The sequence below is a fragment of the Thamnophis elegans genome, chromosome 1, assembly GCF_009769535.1.
Source record: "Thamnophis elegans isolate rThaEle1 chromosome 1, rThaEle1.pri, whole genome shotgun sequence".
Lineage (NCBI taxonomy): Eukaryota > Metazoa > Chordata > Lepidosauria > Squamata > Colubridae > Thamnophis > Thamnophis elegans.
The window spans coordinates 154,035,973-154,060,871 of NC_045541.1; the positions used below are offsets into that span (position 1 = coordinate 154,035,973).

A 24,899-nucleotide genomic window follows, 5' to 3' on the forward strand; every position below is an offset into this window, starting at 1 on the left:
GGATCTGGTCTTCTAAAGAGCAGTCAGGGTTGACCTTCTCTAGGACTGACCACTTTGATAGCCTTGTACTCCAAGGGACTCGCAGGAGTCTTCTCCAGCCCCATAGGTCAAAGGCCTCAATTTTTTGATGCTCAGCCTTTCTTATGATCCAACTTTCACAGCCATACATTGCAACTGGAAAAAACATAGTCTTGACTATACACACTTTTGTTGGCAGGGCAGTAATCCATGAAGGGGTTTCAATCAGTAGGATTGCCAATTAGAACTGAACTTTGATGGGCTGTTATTCAACAGTTCTGTAGCGGACTTCTTTACCCACCTCCTCAGCTTGAGATCTGCAGCAACATGAGCAGATTTTCAAATGTGAATTTAAAGGAGTTCCTGTGCAGTTCAACTCATTAAAAATATACTAAAGATTTTATTGTTCAATTATTTAGGGCACTCATATGAGCTGAAATGCTATGTTTCCCAGTTACAATACATTTGCTTAAACAGAATTAGTAGTTTTACAGAGAAAAATACAATCCACACACTGTTCTTTTAGAAAAGATGCCAGAAAAATGCCTTTACAAATGGAATTCTTTATCTTTCTGCCTTAGGCTGTAAAAGCAGAAATTCTTGTATTTCTGAGAAAGCTATAAGCTTAAGAAGCTTGAGAGACCACCTGCTGCCAATTACCTCCCACAGACCCATTAGATCTCACAGGGTTGGCCTCCTCCGGGTGCCATCTACAAGCCAATGCCACCTGGCTATTACCAGGGGGAGGGCCTTCTCTGTGGCAGCTCCGGCCCTCTGGAATGAACTCCCCGCAGGGATTCGGACCCTCACCTCTCCAGGCCTTCCGAAAAGCCGACAAAACCTGGCTTTGCCGGCAGGCCTGGGGGTGATGAGTTCCCTCCCCTCTCGACATGTATGGTTGTGCGATTGTTGTCGACTTTTATTATTTGTATTTTGTTTTTTATGTTCCCCCTTTTTTTCCCCCTTTGAATTGTTCGCCACCCTGAGTCCTCCCAGAGAAGGGCGGCATACAAATAATAAAATACCAATACCAATACCAATTTAAATATTTGAAATAAACAGCAAAAAGTCAAATTAACACAAGACATTTATAAGCAAATCAAAGGACTATGTGTCAGAGAGAGACTGTCCTGGTCAGAAGGAGGGTATCAAATGGGATCAGTCTGGAATCGTTACCAAGATACAAGAAGGCAAAGTCTGACACCATCACCATCCCACTTAAATGCCATTGAACCGTACGTAGTCTTTCCCAGGGGCAAACTACCAGACTGGGAAGATTGCTATGAAATAGGCATAGAACAATAAACAGCAATTTGAATTCTTCACCTGTGGATAAAGATGGGACAGCCTAAAAAAATGGAAACATTGGGGGGTGGGGAGGGAAGAGATGAGTTTTCCCCATATTTTCCCAAAGCTGCTGCTTGGTTTTCCCATCTCTACCTGTGGGTCTGGTCATCAGGCAAATTTGGAATAGGAGAACTTTTGCTATAAGATTTTGAAAATAATTAAACCAATATTCCAACAATCCTACAATGAAATAAAGACTAAGGTGATTAGTAGCAAAAGGAAAGACTACAAAATTTGTTTAAGGTTTAAAACAAATGTTTCAACATTAAAAAAAAATTTATGGATTTTTTTTGCTGGCATTAAGATTGAATGAAATGTTAATGATTTATGGATTTGCACATGCATAAGGGATGGGTTATGGGAAGAAGAGATGCTTGCATGTAACCTTATGGGAGTGAAGAATTACTGAAGATCTGAAATGGCTTCTTTAAATAGTTTTCTTATTTCTTCCTTTTTCTTTGCACTTTTATTCTTTATTATTTTTTATTTCTGAGTTTAGTTTGCATTGTCTTTGACTGCTGTTATTAAAACAATATTGAAACAAGCAGGACAAAATTATGATTTCTTTCAACTTCTTATAATACATCACATTTCAGCCTGCCTGTAAATTTCAACCCTTAGTTTAAGCTAGGAACCATCTGGTTTTCTATCTTCTCCTTTGTGAAAAATCTAGAATCACATAAGGATCTTTCAGTCTAGTTCATAGTGCATTCAAAGTTTTGCAGAAAAAAAAAGCAGAGCTGAACTCCATAACCTTCAACAGTGCAAAAATGTTAAATCTTCTAATTCTTCAGAATGTTGTTTTGTTCTAGGTTCTTCTAACAATAACTTACAATTACAAATAAACCAATGGAAGCAGGAGTAATATACATACATAAAAAGCTAAAACGTACATATGCACTGCATTTACAAATCTGTTACTGTCCAGTACAAGTGGTTCTTCTTTCATATAATTAACGTGGTTGAAGACTTTTTAAAAATGAAACTAACTTTTACCAAAATCCATTTTAAATATGAATAAAGAATCCATTATAATCTTCTATGAAGTAAATCATATGTAATGCTTAACAGAATTTACATAATGTCTTTTCTGCTTCTGTGCCTTCTTAACAAGTGTCAAGTTCACAACATAGCATGGTCACTCAGGGTCACTCAGATTGCCTCATTCCTGGCTGGAAAACATGGTTCATTCAGACAGATGATTCATCTATCACCATTTCCCTTAAGATGCACTGTTAATGAGCCTTTTTCCTCTTGGTAGGTATGAAATCTGAAAATGGAAGAAACAAGACCATAGCTTATAGCTATGAACAAAAAGAACTCTATATTCAAATCTTAACAGTTTTTTTGTTTAAATTGACCAATAACAACTATTTTCAATCAACATAAAATGCCGTATTTTCCAGCGTATAAGATGACTTTTTAACCCCCAAAAATTATTTCAAAAATTGTGGATCGTCTTATACGCTGGGTATAAGAAAGGCCATACCAAAAAAACCAAAACAAAATAAAAAGCAACGCCAAGCAAAAAGCTGCGCCACCATCAGCGCAGACGCCGGCCTTTCAATCGTTAACCTCGGCGCTCCTCGCCTGGGCATGTGGATGGATGAGCGCTGGGATGGCTTAGTAACGTCTGGCTGGCGGTCTGGAGGAGGAAGGCGCTGAGCTCAAACTATGAAAGCCCAGCAGCACGGAGGCCTTCAGCCGGCTCACGGGTGCCTGAAATTAGATCTTCTTATATGCCCAGTAGCCTTATACAGCGGAATATACGGTACTGATTTTCTCAATACATTTCACATGCATTAGTAAATTTAATGTTAGATATTTCATGTGCTTAGGGAGAAAATGACCAAATGATTACTTATATACCTTATTCTGAATCAATGCAATCAAAAATTATCTAGGCACCCTAACAATTCTGTAAACAACTGTATTCAGAAGTATAGAGTTTGGGTTCCTTGAAATTAAAGAAAAAATAGACTCCAGATTTTGACTCCATTTTTCCTGGAAACAATGGGATTTCTTTGTGGTTTCTCTCTAGAAACTAACCAGATGTGACCTTGCTTAGCTTTCTGTAATCTGTGTAGGTCAGCTATGTGCTATGCATGCTGTGGTGATGTTAAAAGCAGTACTTAGCAAGCATTGCAAATAGGTAATTGAGGATCACATCTTAGAAGGAAGAATATAGTCCTTAGTGCTCTCTGAGCCTGGTTGTCTGCTTGCTGCAAACATTTAAACTAGGTAACATCTTCAGTGCTAGGAGGGAATGAAGTTTGCTAACTGTTTACATCAGGGGTCCTCAAACTTTTTAAATGGGAGGGGGGAATGCACGGTCCCTCAGACTGTTGGAACCAGATCGGCTGGGTGGGTGTGGCTAGGTAGTCATGTGACTGGGTGGGCATGGTCAATTTACCAGTCCATTTTGCCAATTTAGCAAATACACACAAATTAAACATTAATTTGTTTTGCTCCTGAGGTGTTTGCTTTTGTTTGCATGTTGCTCTTTTGGTTGATTTTTCTTTCTACTGGACCATTTTTTAAGTTGTTTAGGAGTCTAGTGGTCCACTTCAGGAAACTCAGTTTTGCAGCAATTCTTCTCCCACTCTCTGACAGGTAGATGTTCTAGCCTTTTTGTTTCCCTTTAGCTTTTTCATCAGCTCTTTTGGTGTATAAATATTGCCTATCTCAGGGGTCCCCAAGCCCTGAGCCACAGACCGGCATTGGGCTGCGACCCACCAAATGGTCGACCCATCAAATGGTCACTCACGCCCTCGTCACCTCAAGACTTGACTACTGTAATGCGCTCTACATGGGGCGAGCGATACTGGGTGTACCGAGGTACACCCATGTTACACCCATCCTCCGTGAGCTGCACTGGCTCCCGATAGGTCTCCAAACGTGATTCAAGGTGCTGGTTATCACCTTTAAAGCCCTACATGGCTTAGGACCTGGATATCTACAAGACCGCCTTCTGCCACATCCGATAAGATCTGCCCAGCATCCGATAAGATCTCACAGGATGGGCCTTCTCTGGGTGCCGTCGACTAGACAATGTCGTCTGGCGGCTCCTCGTGGGAGGGCCTTCTCTGTAGCTGCCCCGGCCCTATGGAACGATCTACCCCCAGAGTTCCAGACCCTCCCCACTCTCTCGGCCTTCCGAAAGGCCATTAAGACCTGGCTGTTCCGGCAGGCCTGGGGCTGTTGACCTCTTGAATGAGGTCCATCCCCACTAAGGTTGAGTGCATGTTGTGTCTTTTTTTTAACTTGCCTTGTCTTTCTATTTTAAATTTTTTAGTATTCTTTTAAATTGTTTTTATGTAAGCCACCCGGAGTCCTCCGGGATTGGGTGGCATATAAATTTATTAAACTTCAAACTTCACCAGGAACCATGCCACGCAAGCAAGCAAAGCCCCATTTGCTTATGTGCGGGATCCAGGCAGCACGTGAAACCACACCTTCCCCAAGTCTGCGGAAAACTGCCCTCCACAGAACTGTCCCTGGCAATCAAAATGTTGAGGACTGCTGGTCTATCTCAGTTTGCCAGTTGAGGGCTGATTTGTCTGAATGCCAAGTTTGCAGGAATTACTTTGTGTTTTTTGGATGTAGCTTGGTCTAGAACACCTTGTTGAAAAATTGAGTTGTTCAATAACTGAGGAATTACATTACCTGTACATGAAAAAGGTTATAGTTTAACAGCTGAATGTTTTTCTCCAGTGTAATATTTGAAAGGAAAACTTCTCAAATGGAAGAGAGAAGTGGTACTTAAGTAGGATTACTCATATATCTGTTTGTGTCGGAGATAGCTAAGAAGGATTTTTCGTTTTTGGTCAGAGGTATTGTGCAAAAGTGTACTATAACATACCTTCATCACTTGAGTGATCATTTCCTCCTTCTTCATCATCATCTCCAATCACAGGCATATTCAGTCTCTCAATATTTTCCTGTGCTGTCGGTAGTAAAGTTCCTGCAAAACAAACAAAATTAAAGAGAAATTTTCATTTCAGCTTTACTGAAATTAGATTATAACTTTGATAGCCAATCTTATAGGATACCCTTACATTGGAACAAGCAACATTTGAGGGATTTGGAACCATAATTCAGCTTTCCAAATTTCCAAAAGCTGCATCAAATGGTTAAGGTGTAATCAAGCAAGGGTGCTTGAAATTTTTGTTCCTTTTGAAAGATAATATTTGTTTTTTTTTAACTTCAGTTAGCAACTCTATGCAACTACAAAAGCAACAACTATTGTAATAATGTCAAAATACAATAACAATTACAGATTACTACAATTAATTGTAAAAACAGTTGTAATGTTTCTAAGAGCTCCATAACACGCAAATCCGAAAGGCCTTCTGGAATAGACAACTTTCACAAGCAGGATAAATTTTTGACAGCCATCCATTTACAGAACTTGTTTTTCTAATAGATCCTCATTGCTGTAAACTTCTACAAAAGCAAAATGCAGACTATGCCTTTAGTTAACTTTTGAAGATCAGCAGTTGAGTCAGAATGATTATTTTAGCTTATCTCATAACATATATGTTCCACCTTTGCATTCAAAAATACATAAATGATATGTATTGTCCCGAGCTTAAATTGGATTAAAATCTTCCCATATCATAATTGCAAAATCCTTCCCACTAGACAGGAGACTGTTACAACGATTTACAGATGAACTAATTCTCTTTCACCAGACCTTTTCATCAGTTATGAAACTGTTATGAAATAACACACACACACACACACAAACAAAACTACAGGCAAATTATTTTGTAAAACAAGGAAGGACATTCATGAGTAATACATTTAAAAGTGGCAAGCACAATATAAGGCTATTTTTATTGATTTATCACCCACCTTTATTATCAAACATTTACATCTCTTGTATTATGGTACATCATTCACAATGCACAGAATGCACACTGATTAGGGGGCCTATACACCAGGGGCATTGTAGAAACAGCAATTTCCCCAGATTAATCCTACTATGCTAATTACCTCTCTTTTCCTGATGTTCTGACTTCTTTGCTGTTGGTAAACATTTCCTGACACTTCTTTTCCTAGGCAATCTGGTTTTCCCACAATTTGATCCCAATCCAGAAGATTCCAGCCTAACTTGGCGATGTCGCCTAGACTTTGAAGCCTAAATAGATTTTCAGCCAGGGAAAGTGCAACAAGAAAAATATCCAAGCAATGAATACACAATAATATTGCTCTGAAAAACAAAGATGATGTTCCAATGAATTTATCATAAGGTATTTAATTCTGCCACTGTGTTTGTAAACTGATCATATTGCCATGTTCATCAAGAGCATCTTTACAACATAAATTAAATCCAAACCTAAGTCAAATGGTATAGGTAGGTTTAAAAGTGCACTAATGGAGAAAAGATACATTCTATTAACTATTAGGCTCTACTATCTGCAATTGGGGATACAAGCTTGAATATTGTTACGGTATTGCTTCCAGGGTAGATGGGGGTGGGGGATATGCAATTTCAAAAAGGAAACTTCTACTCAACCCACTAGAGCGGACAGGCAGGGGATTCTATGGCTCGCCTTTCCTAAGAAGGTTCATGTAACAGGACCAAGAAGAAGGGCCTTCTCCATGTTGGCTCCCTCCAGCCCATCATCCCATGGAAATAGGATTGGTTCCCACTCTGACAAGGCCCTAAAGACTTTGCCAATGGGTTTAGACCCCAGAGTGGGATGGAACCCACCAAATGGCTTATCTGACTGACTGTTGTTGGGGGGGGGATAGATTTTTGCTATTTTTATGTTGGATTTTCATCTTTGTAAACCACCTGGAGTTATTGATAGTGAATTGGGCAGCTATATAAATTTCTTCAATAAAATCAATGGAATGAAGTGGTTTGCTGCCTCTTCTCTCCATGGCTACAGACAGTCTTCAACATACAACTATAATTTTACAGTTGTAAGTCATGGCAATCATTAAGTCAGGATTAAGCTGTTAAACAATTGCAATTTGCCAACTTTATCTTTACATACCAAGAAAGCATGTTAAGGGTTACATTCAATGTTACCTAAACAGATTTCTACTTATCAGCAGGACATCTTGTTTAGCACTAATTTAATTTGTCTGTTTCAAATGGCTTTTCTTACAAGCACACTGAAACACAGTTCAGCACTTACATTCAGGTAATTATGGCCTTTAAGAGAGTCAGTGTGTTGTAGTGGTTAAAAGCATAAAGCTAGAAAGTGGGACACCATGCAGTCTAGTTCTGTCTTGGGCACAAAAGACAACCTTAGTCCAGTCACTTTCTCTTAGCTATAGGAAGAAAGCAATGGCAAATCGCTTCCAAAAACTTTGTGAAGAAAACAACAGGGATTCGTCTAGGGCTGTGATGGAGAACCTGTAGCACGTGTGCCCACTATGGCACACAGAGCCATTTTGCCTGGCACATGTGGCATCAGCCGTTCCTCTTCCGGGTTTCTGGCATGCATGCGCATATCACTGGCCTTTTTGTGTGCGGCAGTGCCGGAAACCGGAAGAGCTGGTCTTCCATTTTCCAGTGTGAGCATGCAGCCGGCAGCTGATCGGCACGTGCCCATGCATGGCAATTACCAGAAGACTTGCCGGAACCCGGAAGTAAGTTTTTCAGGGCATGCATGCTCCCTGGGCAACTTTTCTTCCTGATTGTGGCCCAGACACACATGCATGCGCATGAAAGCTCCATTTTTGGTCTAGGGCAGTGGTTCTCAATCTGTGGGTTGGGACCCCTTTGGGGGTCAAACGACCCTTTCACAGGGGTTGCCTAAGACCATTGGAAAACACATATTTTTGATAGTTTTGGGAACCGAGACACCAATTTTATAGTTGGGGATCACCACAACATGAGGAACTGTATTAAAGGGTCGCAGCATTGGGAAGGTTGAGAACCACTGGTCTAGGGAATCTCTGGAAGTTTTTGGTCTAGGGAGTCACTCCGCCATTACTGGTCTAGGGAGTCTCTGGGAGTCAAAGGCACAGAAAAAACTCCAGCCTTTACATACTTACCTGAGCAACTGCAGAATATGATCTGGATTTGATTTCAGCTAATGTTTGAGCTCTGCCAGATGCCTGAAAAGAGAAGATTGCCAATACAGTTTGCACTACCTTTTTTTACTTCTTGGCTTCTAATATTTTAACAATTTTCCATATCATGCACACAAAAACTTGAAATATGCTAGAAATATATTATTTTTCTTTGTAAATAAATTACTGTTTCAAATACCTACTCAGCTTTGAGGACAATAAGGATAGCTATCCAGGGATAATCTATCCCCACCCCCCACCCCCTGGCCTCTTCTTGGTTCTGTACTACAGAGCTGAATTAGAAATGACTACAAGGGACTTTTATAGTAAATTATATCCTATTAGGAATTCCTATAAATAAAATATTCCACCATGATGATGATGATTTCCTTACATCAGACTCTTGGGAACAACCTTCTTTTCTGTTCCTTTTTTCATCATCTACAGTAGATAAAGGGGATTCCTGAAAAAATACAGATATTATTTAGATCCCAGAATACATTACATACACATTGGATTTATACAGTTAAATCATTATACAGATGAAAGGTGACTTTCCTCTCCCAGAAATATCACAAGAGGACCCATGCATGTGCATAGAAAGCTGGTGAACCGCTACTCCATTTAAATGGTAAACTAGTTCCAACATCATCCATCAGGAATTTCGTGCCTCAAGAAGCAAGATTATGTCGAACCGCGGTTCGCCCACGTTACACCCATCCTCCGCGAGCTGCACTGGCTACCTGTCGGTCTCCGGGTGCGCTTCAGGGTACTGATGACCACCTTTAAAGCACTCCATGGTAGTGGATCTGGGTACTTGAGAGACCGCCTCCTGCCGATTACCTCCCTTCAACCAACTAGATCGCACAGACTGGGCCTCCTCCGAATTCCATCTGCCAGTCAATGTCGACTGGCGACTACACGGAGGAGAGCCTTTTCTGTTGCAGCTCCGACCCTGTGGAACGATCTCCCTGTTGAGATTCGTACCCTCACCACCATCCAGACCTTCCGCGCAGCCCTCAAGATCTGGCTCTCCCAGCAGGCCTGGGGATAGGTTTCCAAGTTACCCGCCCGAGTGTTGATTGCTGAACGAAAGTTGTGTTTTATTTTTTTTTTCTTTGTTCACATTTTGTTTTGTCTTTTGATACTGCACCCCCTTCCCTTGTGATTGTAAGCCGCCCTGAGTCCCCTCAGGGAAAAGGGCGGCCTATAAATCTTAATAAATGATAAAAATGATAAATGATGTCTGCCTCTGTCAACATGTCTTTGCAACATGTCTTTAAATATTAAGAGTTTTGAGTTGCCTCCATCTCAAAATCCTTTAGAAAGATCTCAAAGACAGATTTTTTTTTCCACAGGGCTATTGAAGCTTAATAGTTTATAAAAAGATTATAAAAATAGCTTATATAAAGTGATCTGACTGATGCTGGAATTTTGTTCTTACATTGATTATTATTTTTCTAATACTATGTAGTGAAATCCATTAGTTTATAGCACTTATACACCAATTTCTAAAGAAAAATGAAATTATATACCATTTTCTTTTTCTGCCACTGTTGATAATCCAGAATGATATCTTGGAACTTGGCTGCGAAATCATCTTTAATCAAACTGATAGCCTTATCTGGCTGACTTTGATCCATAGAGATCAGACATTTCATTTTTTTATAGTGCTCATGAATATTTTTTGTTTCCTTATAAGAGAAGCAGATAAAAAACAAAATTTGTTAATATCCCCATCAATAAAAATTGAGATTGTTGTCATATTTTTCTGTACATCCTGCTCTTAATGTTTCATCCAAAAAGAAAACATGATCAGTTCTGCATTCATATCAGGAATATATGCTGGTAAAACTAAATTAAAAGATTTGGATCTGTGTCGGATCATAGAATTGTTAGGGAAAAAAACTTGCTAACTAAAAGGTGCAAGTTATGAATATGCCTTTAGAAATTAAAAGAGATCGTAATATCTTTTTATATAAAACTTATCAGAGATCTCCTTTGTTTCTATGTTCTTTAACTTTTCAAAGGAATTCCTGGGGGAGATCAGATGGAGTTGGAGATCTCTCAAAATTCAGTTGTACTTCTTTTCCGGGTACTATGTGAAAATGGCCTGGCTTGGATTATAGCAAACAACTTGAGGTTCAAGCACCAAATATAATCCATACAAAGTATGGATTACATTCACAGAAAGATATTTGGATTATAAGGTTTTTTTTTAGTGTTATATCTATTTCTCTGTAAAATTGTTTATGGATATCATTGTTACAGTGTATAGGACATAAGCCAAAAATAACCATGTTGCAAAAGATGTTAAGTATACCTCCAAGAAATTTTCATGGCAAAGCATGGCAACACGATCAGTAGGATCTCTGAATTCCCTCTTCATCTCAGTATTTGCATGCATGTTCTTTTTAGTCCTAAATGAAAGCTAAGAAAGAGACGGTCATATCAGAATCAAAACAATAGGAAAAGCATGTATCTGAATCACCCAACATGCATGAAATGTCAGGCCTTGTTAATGCCACAATAGCAGTAACTCTGAACAAATTCCAGTACCAACCAAAGAACTTCTTAATGAGGGGGGCACCAAGTGGAGCCACATTTTTCAAAACAACATCCATACTGTGTTACACATAATCCAAAGAACCATAGCAAATCAGAATTACTGCAGATCCCACCAGGTCCAATTAGGTCACATTTTGCAGCAAATAGTTGAGGATTATGGGAAAAGCCAATCATTGTAGAGACAACAAGCATTCTAAACCAAGTTGTCAGCTCAATCTTTCTAATGTACCGTATTTTTCGCTCCATAAGACGCACCTGACTGTAAGATGCACCTAGGTTTAGAGGAAAACAAGAAAAAAAAAATCAGGCAGAGCCTAAGAGGACCACAGATAGGTGTCCTGTTATGTGCCAGCTCTGCCTACTGACTCGTACACTGAGGAAAAGAGACAGAAGAGGCGGGCAATGACAAAGACAGAAGAGGCGGGATTCAGCACTGTAAAAGGACCCTGACGCTACGGGCCAGCCTGAGACACAAAATTTTCTCTGTAAGACACACAGACATTTCTACCCACTTTTTGGGGGGAGGGACTGTGTCTTAAGGAGCGAAAAATAAGTTATTAATTGAAGAAGCATTTGTATGAGAAAGAAAACTGGATCTGTGCGAGAAAATCAATTTCTCCCATTGTCTTGTGATGCTTAGATATTGCAGGACAGAGAATAGGAAGCAAATACCAGACAGAAACAATCCCAAGTTTTGTTAGCAAAATGATAAGACGACCATCCATTTAGCCAGAAAATAGGGACGGTACAATGAGTACTTCCGTTAATATGGTTTTAATAACTCACAAATTTGGGCATTGCTGTGAAATAGAATGCTTTGTCCATCAGAAGTTTCCTGAAGATATATGCTGCATCATAGTGCTGGGCATCTAAAAGTTCCTGCTTGAATTTGCTGACTTCAGCCCAATCTTTAAGTGCAACCCTAATCTGAAATAAAAAACAAACAAAAATGTCATCAAACAAGTCAGCAACATACCCTGAAGTGTGAAGTAATTAAACAACCTATGTGGCTAATGAAAAGGATATTACAAAGGATGTCAGCACAGTCAGATACCTAAATCACCTAGCTCTAACTGAAACAACAAACTGGAGTGCTATAGTTTATTCAGAATGCATGGAGTTGGGGTTTACATGGTCTTCTTACAATTAATTCCCAGAATATTTAACAGTAGGAGATTGAAAATATATTTCTAGACTTCATTGTTATATGATTAGAAAGTTAAAAGAGAAAAGAAAATACCTCCTTTGAGTTTGACTCCTGATGTTATTTTCTTGGCAACAATACAGAAGTAATTTGCAATGCCTTGTTATGGATTTTTTATAAAAAAAAACTCACACACTAGCCTATGGCCCAGGAATTTACTGGTGGTTTCCATCCCAGTAATCTGAAGTATCTGAATACTTTTTAAATTGAGATAATTTGTATGTACACATTTCTACATCCTGCTTTTTAAGTTTATCCAATATGTTTCATGTATATTGGTACTGTTTAACACAGTTCTGTAAAGAAACCCATTTTTAGCCCTATATGAGACAGCTGTGAGGCAAAAAATCAGAGCATACTATTCACTAGGTCAGCCTCCACGCTCATATCTTTTATATTAAATAAAATTTCAACTCCCCAAGAGTAAAGAACAGGGGTGTCAAACTTGATTTGATTGAGGGCCACATCACGTTTGTGTTTGACCTTGGGTGGGAGTGGGGGCATGGCCAGGGTAGGCGTGGCCAGCTCGATCTTACTTGTGTGATCAAATGCCATTTTTGCTAGTAGTTTGTTTTGCTAGCACTCTTCCAGCAAAAACAGAGTTCATGAGGGCTCATGACGGGCCTCCCGGATTCCCATTTTCGGCTGTGACAGCCTCCTGCAGCCTCTACCAGTGAAAACAGAGCTCAGCCCTTCCAGGCAGCATTTTCACTGGCAGAGGCACTGTGGGCCAGTACTTCGCTGTTTCCAGGGTGGCCCCGCAGGCCAGATCTAAGCACCCCATGGGCTGGATCCAGCCTGCGGACCTTGAGTTTGACACCCCTGCTAAGAACATCAGTTACAATGCAAGATTACTGGACAATGAATTAAAAGCAGTTTAAGATTACCTTTTGTTTTGGTTGACAGAGTTGTGTGTTGTACAAACCATATAGAAGATAAAGAGCACCAACTCGGATCTGGAAAGTGTAAGGAGGCAAAAAGTAGGGCCATACCAGGGCTAAAGCTTCTTTAGTGAACTTGATTTGCTCTGGAGTCCTTATTTTACCACTAAAGATCAGCACAAAAATAAAAAATACAATATATATCAACCTCAACCAAAATGTAAGGTCTTAGTTCCAGAAAAAAATAATTATCAACTACCTACATCAAGGAGAAAAGATTGAAATATGCCATTTGCATATCAAATCTGCAGAAGTTCTGCTATAAATGTTATTCACTTGTTTATTGCATTAACACCTGGAAAATTTATAGAATAAGAAGTGGAACAAATTACATTTCTCTATATACCATGCTTGGAATTGATAATTACTTTATTTGAGCTTAAGAATTATTTAAAGCAGGAATACACTTTTTAAGAACTCCTGGGGAGATTTTTCCTGCAGTTGTAACTATCACCTAAGGGAGGTGGTGACTAAGGGACGTGGTGGCTCAGTGGTTAAGACGCTGAGCTTGTCAATCAGAAAGGTTGGCAGTTCAGCAGTTTGAATCCCTAGCGCTACGTAATGGAGTGAGCTTCTGTTACTTTTCCCAGCTTCTGCCAACCTAGCAGTGTAAAAATGCAAGTAGAAAAATAGGGATCACTTTGGTGGGACGGTAACAGCGCTCTGTGCACCTACTATCTAAATAATAAAGTGTCTATAGAAATTCTCAGTCATCCAGGTCATGGTTGTCCCAAAGGTGCTTTTTTCAAGAGGCAACTGGACTTTCTGGTTTTTCTTTGAAGACGTTTTGCTTCTTATCAAGAAGCTTCCTCAGCTCTAAATAATTGAGTGGTAAGAATTTAAGAGTGTTATATAAATATAGTTCTATTGGATCAATTGTATTAAGATTTATACTAACTCAATAAAAAGAAAAAATGTGGAAAAAGATAAACGCGCAGAGGATTAAACTGCCAGAATGCCAAGCCAACATCCTTCATATGGATGTAGCAGCTGCCAAAAAGGCCAACAGAGTTCTAGGCTGCATAAACAGAGGGATAGAATAGTTTGACTCCCTCTTCTTTGTGGCAACCCCTGAGATATTGGAACACTGCTATCATGTCTCCCCAAGTCCTTCTTTTCATTACACTAGACATATCCAGTTCCTGCAACCGTTCTTCATGTTTTAGCCTCCAGTCCCCTAATCATCTTTGTTGCTCTCCTCTGCACTCTTTCTAGTCTCTCCACATCTTTTTTACATCGTGGCAACTAAAACTGAATGCAGTATTCCAAGTGTGGCCTTACCAAGGCATTATAAAGTGGTATTAAAACACTTCCCGTGATCTTGATTCTCCAAAGCACCTGAGGGTAGGACAAGACGCAATGGGTGGAAACTAATCAAGGAGAGAAGCAACTTAGAACTATGGAGAAAGTTCCTGACAGTTAGAACAATTTTGTTTATGGATATCATTGGAACAACTTGTCTCCAGAAATTGTGAATGCTCCAACACTGGACGTTTTTAAGAAGATGTTGGATAACCATTTGTCTGATTGGATAACCATTTGTCTGAAGTCGTGTAGGGCTTCCTGCCTAAGCAGAGGGTTGAACTAGAAGATCTCCAAGGTCCCTCCCAACTCTGCTATTCTAGTCTATTCTATTCTATATCTGGACGTTCTCCAAGTTGCAATTCCAATGCATCTAAATGGTAAAGGCTGCTCCAAAGAGATCATCTTTTCCATCCTGTCTTTTCTCATCCTTAACTACAGTGACTAGGGAATGTGCAACTAAAACGTTAGGAAAGCACCATATAAAAAAGTGCAGGAATATTTCACTATTTCCCTTATTTCTGATTCACTATTTAAAGGCGGGGAGGGAAAGTGAAAAAGTGCGGAGGGGAGGCAGGGGAAATCCAACCGTGTTCCAAATAAACTTTTCAGAAGTCTTGGCGTGCAGGCTCAGCACTCACAGGTGGAAAAGCCCCACCGCCGCTCTCTCTCTCCTGGGACGAGGGACTTGAAACCACGCAGAGCAAAGGGGAAAGGGACTCACTAAAAAATGGTGTCGAAACGGTTCTGCCTCCAGAGCAAGGCGAAATCTTCGAAGCGGACACTCTCGGCTTGCTGGAACCGAGTAAGCATCGCCTCACAGTCCGTCCTCAGCCCGGGCCACCCGTTCATGGTGCACGACCATTCACCGTGCGGGAGAGCCACCCCACCGGCCCTCCGCCTCGGAGGGAGTCGACTGCGCACGCGCACACGGCAAACAAATACGCCTGCCTTAACTCGTTCTCCGGCCAAGGAAGGAAAACTTCGAATCTGCTTAAACGCCGACTCTCAATAAGGCGGCCTTCGAAAGAGTTAATCCAATCAGGGGGCGGAGGAAAAGAATCAAACCAATCCGGGTTAACTTTGGGTGCTTCGCTCCGCCCACAGCTTTTTCTTCCCTTTCAAGATGGCTTTTGGGAGGATGACGTCACCGTCCTGGAAGGCGGAATGGGCGTCGTTTTATTTTTTTTGTGTTGGAATCGGAATGAATGAAGCGTCCTGGGGAGATATCAATTACTGGATGATTTTTTTTTTTTTGCTGCGATGTTACTTATTTAAGATTATCGATAAAAGAGAATATATATATAGCTCAGGGTTGAAATGAGGGCTCCTTGGTGCTCTCTGAGCTTGGTCGTCTTCTTGCAGACGTTTCATTACTCACCTAGTTTGGGTAGTGAAATGCCTGCAAGAAAACAACCGAGTTCAGAAAGCACCAAGGAGCCCTCATGTTTTTATTTATTTATAAATAAATATTTATTACTTCCCTCAGTAATAAAAGAGAAACAGAGAGAAGCCCTACCTTAACATCGCTTGTGTTAATTTTCCAGCCCCCTGTCTGTGTTTTGCCAAATTAAAATTTTAACTGTCAGCGGAGGGGGAGCGTATTTGTGTTTGCACGTGTGCATGCACACAAAAGCGGCGGTAAGTGTCGACATTTTATGAAGGGGTCAAAAAGCGAAAGGAATAATTATTTCTCTTTCCACTCTTCTCTGTTTTGAAATCTATTTCTATTGTAGTCATTAAAAGAAACGTTATGATCTTTTTTTTAAAATTGTATGCCACAAAGACATTTCTCATAAAGTAGTTTGAATAATAACATTGGAAATTCCCTGTTATTATTTAATCGACCTCTTAATGATTTCCTTAATAAGTGTCCAACCACTTATTATTTAAAAGAACTTATGTAATAAAAATTCTGCATCTTCACAATTATTTCCTTCACATAATTTGATATAAACAATCAGTATATAATATTTATTAATTAAATATATTGATAATTATCTGCTCTCTTACCAGCATGGGGTGTATGGAATGAGTAGTATTTATATTTTGCTCTCATTTGTTCAAAGCAGCAGTATTTACCGACTATCACAGATTGATTTAAAAGTAACCTTACATAAAAGTCACATAACATGACTTTTCACAAGCACATCTTTTACTTCTTTATACTGTATACCCTAACTATCCTTTTCCTCTTTCCTCTGTCTTTCCTCTACTCTCTGCAGGTTATTAGCTTTTTGACTTCCTTTAATGTAACAAACTAACTATAAATACTTCACAACTCTTAACATCTTATCACATATTGTTTCTTTGACAGTTTCAAAAATTAATGTAAAACATTCTGCCTAATGAAAAATTTTACACTGGGTTTAATCTGCAGCGCCAATAAATCCTGAACAAGCTCCAGGGAGACACTTAGTAAGAGAATACTCTATCCTGCTATTTCATTCTATACAGTACAATTGCTGCTTGCCAAAAACAAGAGCTATCTTTTCTGATACAGAGAAACCAATTTTGTTGTATTTAAGTACAATGACAATAAAGATTACACTTATAAGAAGGGTGGGGAGGGTGAGAAATACCTCCTGGCTCTGTCTAGAGTGCTGAGCTGCACGTACAGTGGGCGTGGCCCCACTGAGCCGATAGGCTGGGAGCATCCGGAACATTCTTTCATTTGCATCTCCTTCCTGCATCTGAGAGAAGCATCCTCAGCTGAAACTAGAACAGAACACCACAGCATATTCCAAGAGACGTTCTGATGGTGAATTATTTAAGATAACTTTTTGGGCAAACTGGGTAAGTATAATGGATTTGGGGACTGGAAATGCTTTGATAATGAAGTACTGAAAATTTGAAGGTTAGTGTTTTTTTATAACTGCACATATGTGACTTTAGGAAGACTAGAATTGATAAAAAGGGGGAGATAACTGCATGAGGCATAAAGCTACTAATCGTTATTCATTCTGAAAGTTGAAGGAAATCTTCAAGAAATAAGCCCAGTTCGCCAACATTACTCCTCCTCCTCCTCCCCCCTTTATCCATCCAATTCTATTGAGTCCTTCCCAAGAACCTGAAATAGGCAGAGGTTGTTGTTAAAGATATTGTCACAAGATGTAAACTATTCTGAGTAAAGCTGCCTTTTGTGATTGATTTGTGATTTTTTTTTAATGCAGTGGTTCAAGTGGTGCTCTAGTTGTTTTGGGATGCACCCAAGGAACCTATTGCTATCTTTGCCATCTTTTGTCACACTCGTTCTACTTTTTTCTTCTATTCTGCTGGCTCCAGATTCTCCAGGTCCACAATCCAGACTTTTTTGTCTTCCTTATCTACAATTGTTAACTCTGGGATGTTATATGGCAGGTGGTTGCCTATTTAAAGTCTAAAATCCCAAAACACTTTAGCTTCTTCATTATTCAGTCTATTTTGTGATCTCACCAATTGTAACTTGCAGGCAAATGGTATTTTTTGCAGATATTCCAATGCACTATTGTTACTATTTTGTCATGCTGTTGCAGTAGCTAACTAGAAGGTCCACTGTTTCTTCAGCTTCTTGGCAGAGTTGGGATTTGCTGTTTGTTGCTGCATTGTCAATTCTGATTTTGTATGCATTTGTTCTTAAGCTTGATCTCATATTATTATTTTCAACTCAAGATGGGAAACATCTTCTTTTCCTGGATTTGATTGACAAGATGTAGAACCGAGTTGCATGTCTTATAATTTGGCTGCCCTCCATCCCCATCCTAATTCAGCTTCTGTTCATACTACAAGGATCCTATTACATTGCCCCCCTCCCCATGAAGCACTGCATAATGGAGGAATAGGTATTTATATGGATTAGTAGCTGCAGAATATGCTGAACAGCTACCAATACTTCTGTTCTCTGTTAATTGGTGGTTTGTGAGTTCGCTAAAAATAAAGCTGGGATTTCTAGATAAAATCATTTCAAAAAGAAATATGTTCCATATTGTTTACAAATTATACAGGGTAAGACATTCTTATTGTATCAAACTGTATACTGCTTTCTTTTCAGAAGGTAAGATAACATTTAAAACAAGTTAATATTTAAAAGCAGCAGCAGCCAAAAGTCAGGGTCACTGAATATCTGTGGCTGAAACCAAGGAACTGAAACATAAAACCAGTGTAAGTTAAGAGGCCTGCATTTCCTAGAAATAACAGGTTCCCAGGCTCAGCACCACCATAATATTCTGGCTCACCTACATTCCCATAATGACATCCCCAGCCCCAAATTCAAGCCCCCAATTCCTAAAACCAGGGAAGCCAAGCATCCAAGGCACCTTAGCTTCACTATCTCTTAGCATTACCAGAATACCTAGCCACCAATTCCCAGGCCACTACAAAACACACACATATTGCAACACACATTTACTAATACTAATACAGGAACCATTGCCTGCTGCTCCCACCAATTGATAGAGGGATCCCATTCACATACTCCCATTCTCCTCTGGTTCTCACCCAGGAGGAATCAGTCTTCAATCTACAGTAGGCCTAGCAGATGGATCATGTCCTCTTCCTTATTCTTGGGTTATCCAGGGAAAATAAAGTAGCCTCTATGAGTGATGGCGAACCTTTTCAGCCCTGAGTGCCGAAAAAGGAGTGTGCGGGTGGCTGGTTGATTGGCTGGCTGACACCAACTGCCAAAAAGGGAGCACCTTGTGGGTGCACCTCCAGCTGTGCCACAACCAGGAAGAGCAGCTGCTCAGGGGGCATGTGTGCACTGGAAAAGAAACTTCTGGTTTCCGGTGTGCACATGTGCGACAGACATTTGCTTGTCTGTCACTACTTGTCTGTGAAAGTGTATATATTCACATCCAAAATGAATATCAGAATTTGGATATGGAATTTGCTTCACCCAAAGTATCCTAGGTTTATTCCTCACAAAAGAAAAGAAAACTTAACTATGTTTTCTGGCCACAAATACATTTGCAGTTTCCAATAGGGGAGAACATGTAATTCAGGTTTGAACTATTAGAATCCTTGGTGCTCTCTGAACTTGGTTGGTTGTTGCAAATGTTTCATTACCCAACTAGGTAACGTAATCAGTGCTAATGAGTGTGGGGTTTGCTCCCCATTTAAATACAACAGCTTGCTCTGCCAATGTTGGGGCTGGGATTGATGCTATGGGTTTTCTCCTTGGTAGTTCCCTTGAATAGAGTATTATTTTTTGATTGTCTGCTTATCTGGATGTAGGCTATTGAAGAGAATGTGTTCTGTTTCCTTTCTAGGTTCTCTAAATTGTCATTTGAATGGTGTGTAAGTGTGATTTATTTCTATGTGTCTGTTGATGGCTGGTAGATCTGAATGCCAAGCTTCCAGGAATGCTCTAGCATTTTGGCTTTAATTTGTCTACAATGCTCAGTTTCCAGTTAAAACTGTGGTTGGGTCTGTTTATGTGTTGTGAGATTAAGGAGTTTTCATCATGTCTTTTAACTGCTACATTGTGTTCAATGCCTTCTTCAAATGCTACAATTCAGATAGATGGCTATCCAACCTGTTTAAAGATCTCCAGTGTTCTCCATGCTACGTCATATGTCAGCCTATGCTGATTGATAGCTCTTACCATCAGGAAATTATTCTAAATACTTATTCTGAATCTATTTCCCTGTAGTTTCAACACAGCAATTATGGTTCTACCCTCCAGGGTGACAAAACAAATCCACTTCCTTCTCTATTTGGCAGCCTTTTAGATGGCTATCCTATCTCCTCTCAGTCACAACCGAAGCATAACCAGTTCCTTTAACTGTTTCCTCTTAGGACATGGTTACTGCCTTCCTCACTATCTTGATTATCACATCGATGCCCTTTTTAGACTATAGACCAAACTGAATGTAGTACTCTAAATAAGGCCTGGCCAAGTAGAATAGAATACTTCAGATAATCTGGATACTAAATCCCTGTTAATACACTTCCAAAACAGCTTTTGGGTTTTTGGCAGTTGCCTAACCCTATTAGTTGATGTTCAGTTTGTGATTCACTAGAACATCCAGTTATTTTATTTTTATTTATACTACTTCAATCCAAAACTTTCCCATCCCAAAATGTGTCCTTTTTTTCTGCAGAGAAACAATTTTCAGTTTTCCCTGTCAAATTTCATACTGGCTCCTTGTTTGTATTTTTTAAAAACTTCCCTTTCTTTTCTAAAGTACAGGTAGTTCTCAATTTATGACCATAATTGAGCCCAACATTTCTGTTTTGCCCCATTTTACGACCTTTCTTACCACAGTTGTTAAGTGAATCACTACAGTTGATAAGTTAGTAACATGGTTGTTAAGTGAATCTGACTTCTTTTGGCTTGCTTTTGACTTGCTTGTCAAAAGGTTGCAAAAGGTGCATGACCCCAATGCTACAGGCCTGGTCCACATAGTTTATTGATGTCATAAAACAATAGTTAGTGTCATATCCAACCACAAAAAGAAAAAAAAGAATGAGTAGGTAGAATTTATTGTACAGCATGTAGAAAGAAAGATGTTTTGTGACTTATTTCATAATTATGAGTCAGTTGCTAAACATCTGAATTTTGATCACATGATCATGGGGATGCTGCAAAGGTTTTAACTGTGAAAAACCATCATGTCACTTTTCCAGTGCTGTTGTAACTTTGAATGGTCACTAAATGAACTGTTATAAGTCAAGGACTAACTGCATTAAACATTCCTTCTAGTTCTTTATCACCTGAAAATTTTACAATGATCTCCCCCAGCCCCTTAATTAAGAAACTGAAAAGGTGCTTCAGAGTAGGAATCAGAGGTGGGTTGCTCCTGGTTCAGCCCAGTTCAGCCAAACCAGTAGTAGCGGCAGCATGAGGCTCTTCCCACCAACCCAGACGCTTCTGCACATGCGCAGAAACATCATGAGCATGCGTGGGAGTGCGCCCAAAGCGGTAGTAAAAAAATTGGCAACCTACTACTGGTGGGAATGGGCACATATTTGTCAGCATGCTGTTGAAGTAGACATGTTCAGGATTGCACTGTAAGAATCATGCATGCCTTGTGAATTTTTCTAACATTCTGGGATGAACATGTGCTTATCAGAGTTGCAGCACCCACCCTTACAATACTGCTCAACAAAAATTTCATGGCATGATTGCTGGACATCTGAGCAAAAAAATTACAGTACACACTGGAAATTCACTATCATCTGCAGATACAACCTTTTGCTACAGGCCTGGTCCACATAGTTTATTGATGTCATAAAACAATACAGTTAGTGTCATATCCAACCACGAAAAGAAAAAAAAGAATGAGTAGGTAGAATTTATTGTACAGCATGTAGAAAGAAAGATGTTTTGTGACTTATTTCCTAAATTAAAAAAAAATTCTAAAGTATATTCAGCATTACTGAAAGCTATGTTCAATGGAGTGGGGGGCAGGTCTGATGTTAATAGCAACAAGATACTTAAAATCCAAAATACTGAATTATTAGCAAGCAACTTAATGATGAAACTAGGTAACTTTACTAAAAAAGCAACAAGGTATATGACTTTGTCTGAAATATCACCTCTACCAAACAAAGTAATGGGAACATTTAAGGTGTTGTTGGTATATTAGTATTAGCATGTACTTTCACAGCTATGAGCTAGGGAGAATTTTGAGCTGGTCAAAAACTTCCAACATCGAAAATGGATTGTTTTTCAAATGAAAGAATTTTTTTTAATGTAAATAACAAGAAGCTGCCCTGCTGGATCAGACCAAAGGGCCATCCAACCCAATCTGATGCTTCTAGAAAGTTTATAAGCAAAGGATGAAAACAAAACCCTCTTCCAGAAAACTATAAGAAGACACCTTGCCTTTAAACACAGATGACCCTAAGACCATGTCCATTTTTTTTAAAGAAAAAGACGTCTTTTGGCAAACCATTTCTAAAATGGCTATGTTGTGGCAGTGAATTCATTCATTTGCAGAAAAATAATAACTTAAAAAAGGAAAACAAATGATTTTCAACTGGTCTGAAGATCAACCTTATTTAGTGAGCCCAATTTTAAAAAATCCAAAAGGATTTCCACAAATATTTGCATGAGATTCCCATTATCTACTTCAATAATCTTTTTTCCTAACCTGAAAGTCTCCAGATGTTGCTAGCCTCACATACGCAACTTGTATTAACTTTAATATTAAAACTCAGTATTGAGCATCTTGAAATACAACATAAAAAAAATATAGTACTACTACAAAATTTCTACATAATTTCACATGTAATTAACATAAAAGAGAAACAAAAAAGAAAAAAATGTTCATATTAAAAACTAGTTTTATAAACGCACAATATTGCATGAGGAACTACTGGTATTTTGTTTATTTTCATAAGAAAATAGATTGTGCGACTGGCTACAAATGCAATATTTCTTTTTTTTAAAAAAAAAGGTAAAGTAAAAATTTATTCAAACATTAGAGATAACAGCACAATGTGCCTTCAAGTATGCCTACAACCACATGATAGAAAGCTTAGACAAATTTATTGCGGCAATGTATCATCAGATAAAAATTCTTGAGTGACAAAACTCCTAGTCAAAATAAAAAATAAATACTTTTTGAAAAGGTGCCTACTTCAAAGCTGTCATTATGAGTATGTTCTAAATTTAACTGACATGAACTGTTTATGTACCAAAAATGCATTCATTAGCTGAGCTAATGTGAGAGAGAGAGAGAGAGAGAGAGGGAGGGAGGGAGGGAGGGAGGGAGGGAGGGAGGGAGAGAGAGAGAGAGAGAGAGAGAGAGAGACAGAGAGAGACAGAGACCGAGGGAGAGAGAGAGAGAAAGAAAGAAAGAAAGAAAGAAAGTATGAAATTGTCCAAAATAGAAAGGGGATCAGATACAAACTAACTGAATTAGTGCAGTATTTGTATCCAGGCTTCTAAAATCAGATATAGAAAATATAAATACACTGCTTTTAGGTGGTAAATCACCAATGTCCAAGAAAACAGAACAATTATGAAGAAGGAGGTGCAGGAAGAGAAGCTCAGTTGATCTGATCCAGGGCTCTGAACAACTCTTCACCTTGTAACAAGTTTCGGTTGCCTTGTATAGGAGCATTGACTTCACAATCATAGCTGGTAAGCTGTGGAAGTCCCTTCTCATCCATTGACTGCCCTAGAAGTTTACTTGCTATATCTGCAAGGAAAAAGAAAATGAATGTTATCTGTACAGCATTCTGGAGCAACTAACTGAACAAATAAATAGACATGTCACTTGTCATTGTTAGATAATTTAGCTATGAGTATCTGATAACAAGGCTAAATGAATGTTTCAATTTTCTGGAACAAAGCCTTTCTCCTGACTGTGAATGATTGGTTAGATAATGCCCAGCTGATATGCATTTTATTTTTTATACTCTATTTTATTTATTTTATTGTAAGTCACCTATAGACATGCAAAAGTACAATGTGTGTGTGTGTGTGTGTGTGTGTATTGCATTTGTGCTGAAAAATAAAGGGAGACAAATATAGATCTATTTCAAGCTATTTAGCTCTCATTAGCTGGCCATACCCTTATAGCTAGTTTGTTTTCGTAGATTTTCATGGGTGTAGGTATGCTGGTCTTGTTGCATTCGGGTCTTTTCCTGTGTAAGATTGAGATTGTCTTGACAACGTTTCAGCGAGGTCCCACTCGCCTTCTTTAGGCTGGTTTTTGGGCTTAAAGTGTGATCGGAGCTGCCATCTTTCTATAAATCTTGGGGAGGGGGGGGTGGAGTGCTGGCTTTGTTTCAGTAAGTGGAATGATTGGTTGTGTGGTTGTATCATGATTGGTAGATTGGTGCTGGCTGTGTATCCATTGTTGTTTTGTGTTGTAATGGCCTGGGTGGTGGGTGGGGCTCGTTTGTTGACTAGGGCTGGTTTCCAGATGTCTGGTAGGCGGGAGGTATCGTCACGTTTATTCATGTTGTGGGGGTGTTTATTTTGATAGCTTCCATAATTATTATCTTGTTGAAGTGTTCTGTTTTGGAGATTAGCCTGGTTCCTTCAAAATTAATTTCATGTCCTGTAGCTTTAAGGTGCTGGAAAAGGGAGGAAGTTTTTTCTTACTGCGTTCTTGTGTTCTGCAATGTGTGCATTTATTCTCCTGTTCATTTGTCCTATGTATGTTGCAGGGCAGATTTTGCATGGTATTTCGTAGACTCCTTGGTTTTCTAGCTGGATTTTGTCTTTGGGGTTTCTTAAGATGTTGGCAGTGTTGACGGCTGTCTTGATATTGTTTTTGTGGAGAAGTTTGCTGATTTTATCTGTGGTGCCTTTGATGTAAGGGAGGAGGGCGATGCCGTTGTCCTGTTCTGTGTCTCCGTTTTTTTGGGGGGGGGGGTTTCCCTTTGGATTAGGTTGGTAATTGTTTTTATTTGGAACTCATTGGAGATTAATACGTTTGTGAGAGTGTGCAATTCAGTTTTCAGGTGGTCTTTGTCGGCTAGGCGTTTGGTTCTGGAGATGAGGGTCTTGGCTACAGAATTGATTTGTGCAGGGTGTTGATGGGATT

The 24,899-nt window shown here is 39.3% G+C and overlaps 2 protein-coding genes across 2 annotated transcripts in view; both read right to left on the reverse strand.

The window, feature by feature from the left end:
• Window positions 1-1,087: 1,087 nt before the first annotated feature.
• Window positions 1,088-15,374, reverse strand: SNAPC1 (small nuclear RNA activating complex polypeptide 1). The gene is made up of 10 exons (XM_032235645.1): window positions 15,140-15,374; window positions 13,060-13,219; window positions 11,755-11,895; window positions 10,724-10,831; window positions 9,936-10,094; window positions 8,795-8,863; window positions 8,383-8,445; window positions 6,364-6,508; window positions 5,228-5,329; window positions 1,088-2,635 (listed from the first exon to the last, which is right to left on the reverse strand). Exons 1-10 carry the CDS (start codon window positions 15,265-15,267, stop codon window positions 2,601-2,603), a joined length of 1,110 nt encoding a protein of 369 aa, XP_032091536.1. The 5' UTR covers window positions 15,268-15,374; the 3' UTR covers window positions 1,088-2,600.
• Window positions 15,375-23,161: 7,787 nt separating this feature from the next.
• Window positions 23,162-24,899, reverse strand: part of HIF1A (hypoxia inducible factor 1 subunit alpha) — a 45,932-nt gene continuing 44,194 nt past the window's right edge. The window contains exon 15 of the mRNA XM_032235661.1: window positions 23,162-23,543. Within this exon, the coding sequence (XP_032091552.1) occupies window positions 23,392-23,543 (152 nt within the window). The 3' untranslated portion in view covers window positions 23,162-23,391. The remainder of the gene's footprint in view (window positions 23,544-24,899) is intronic.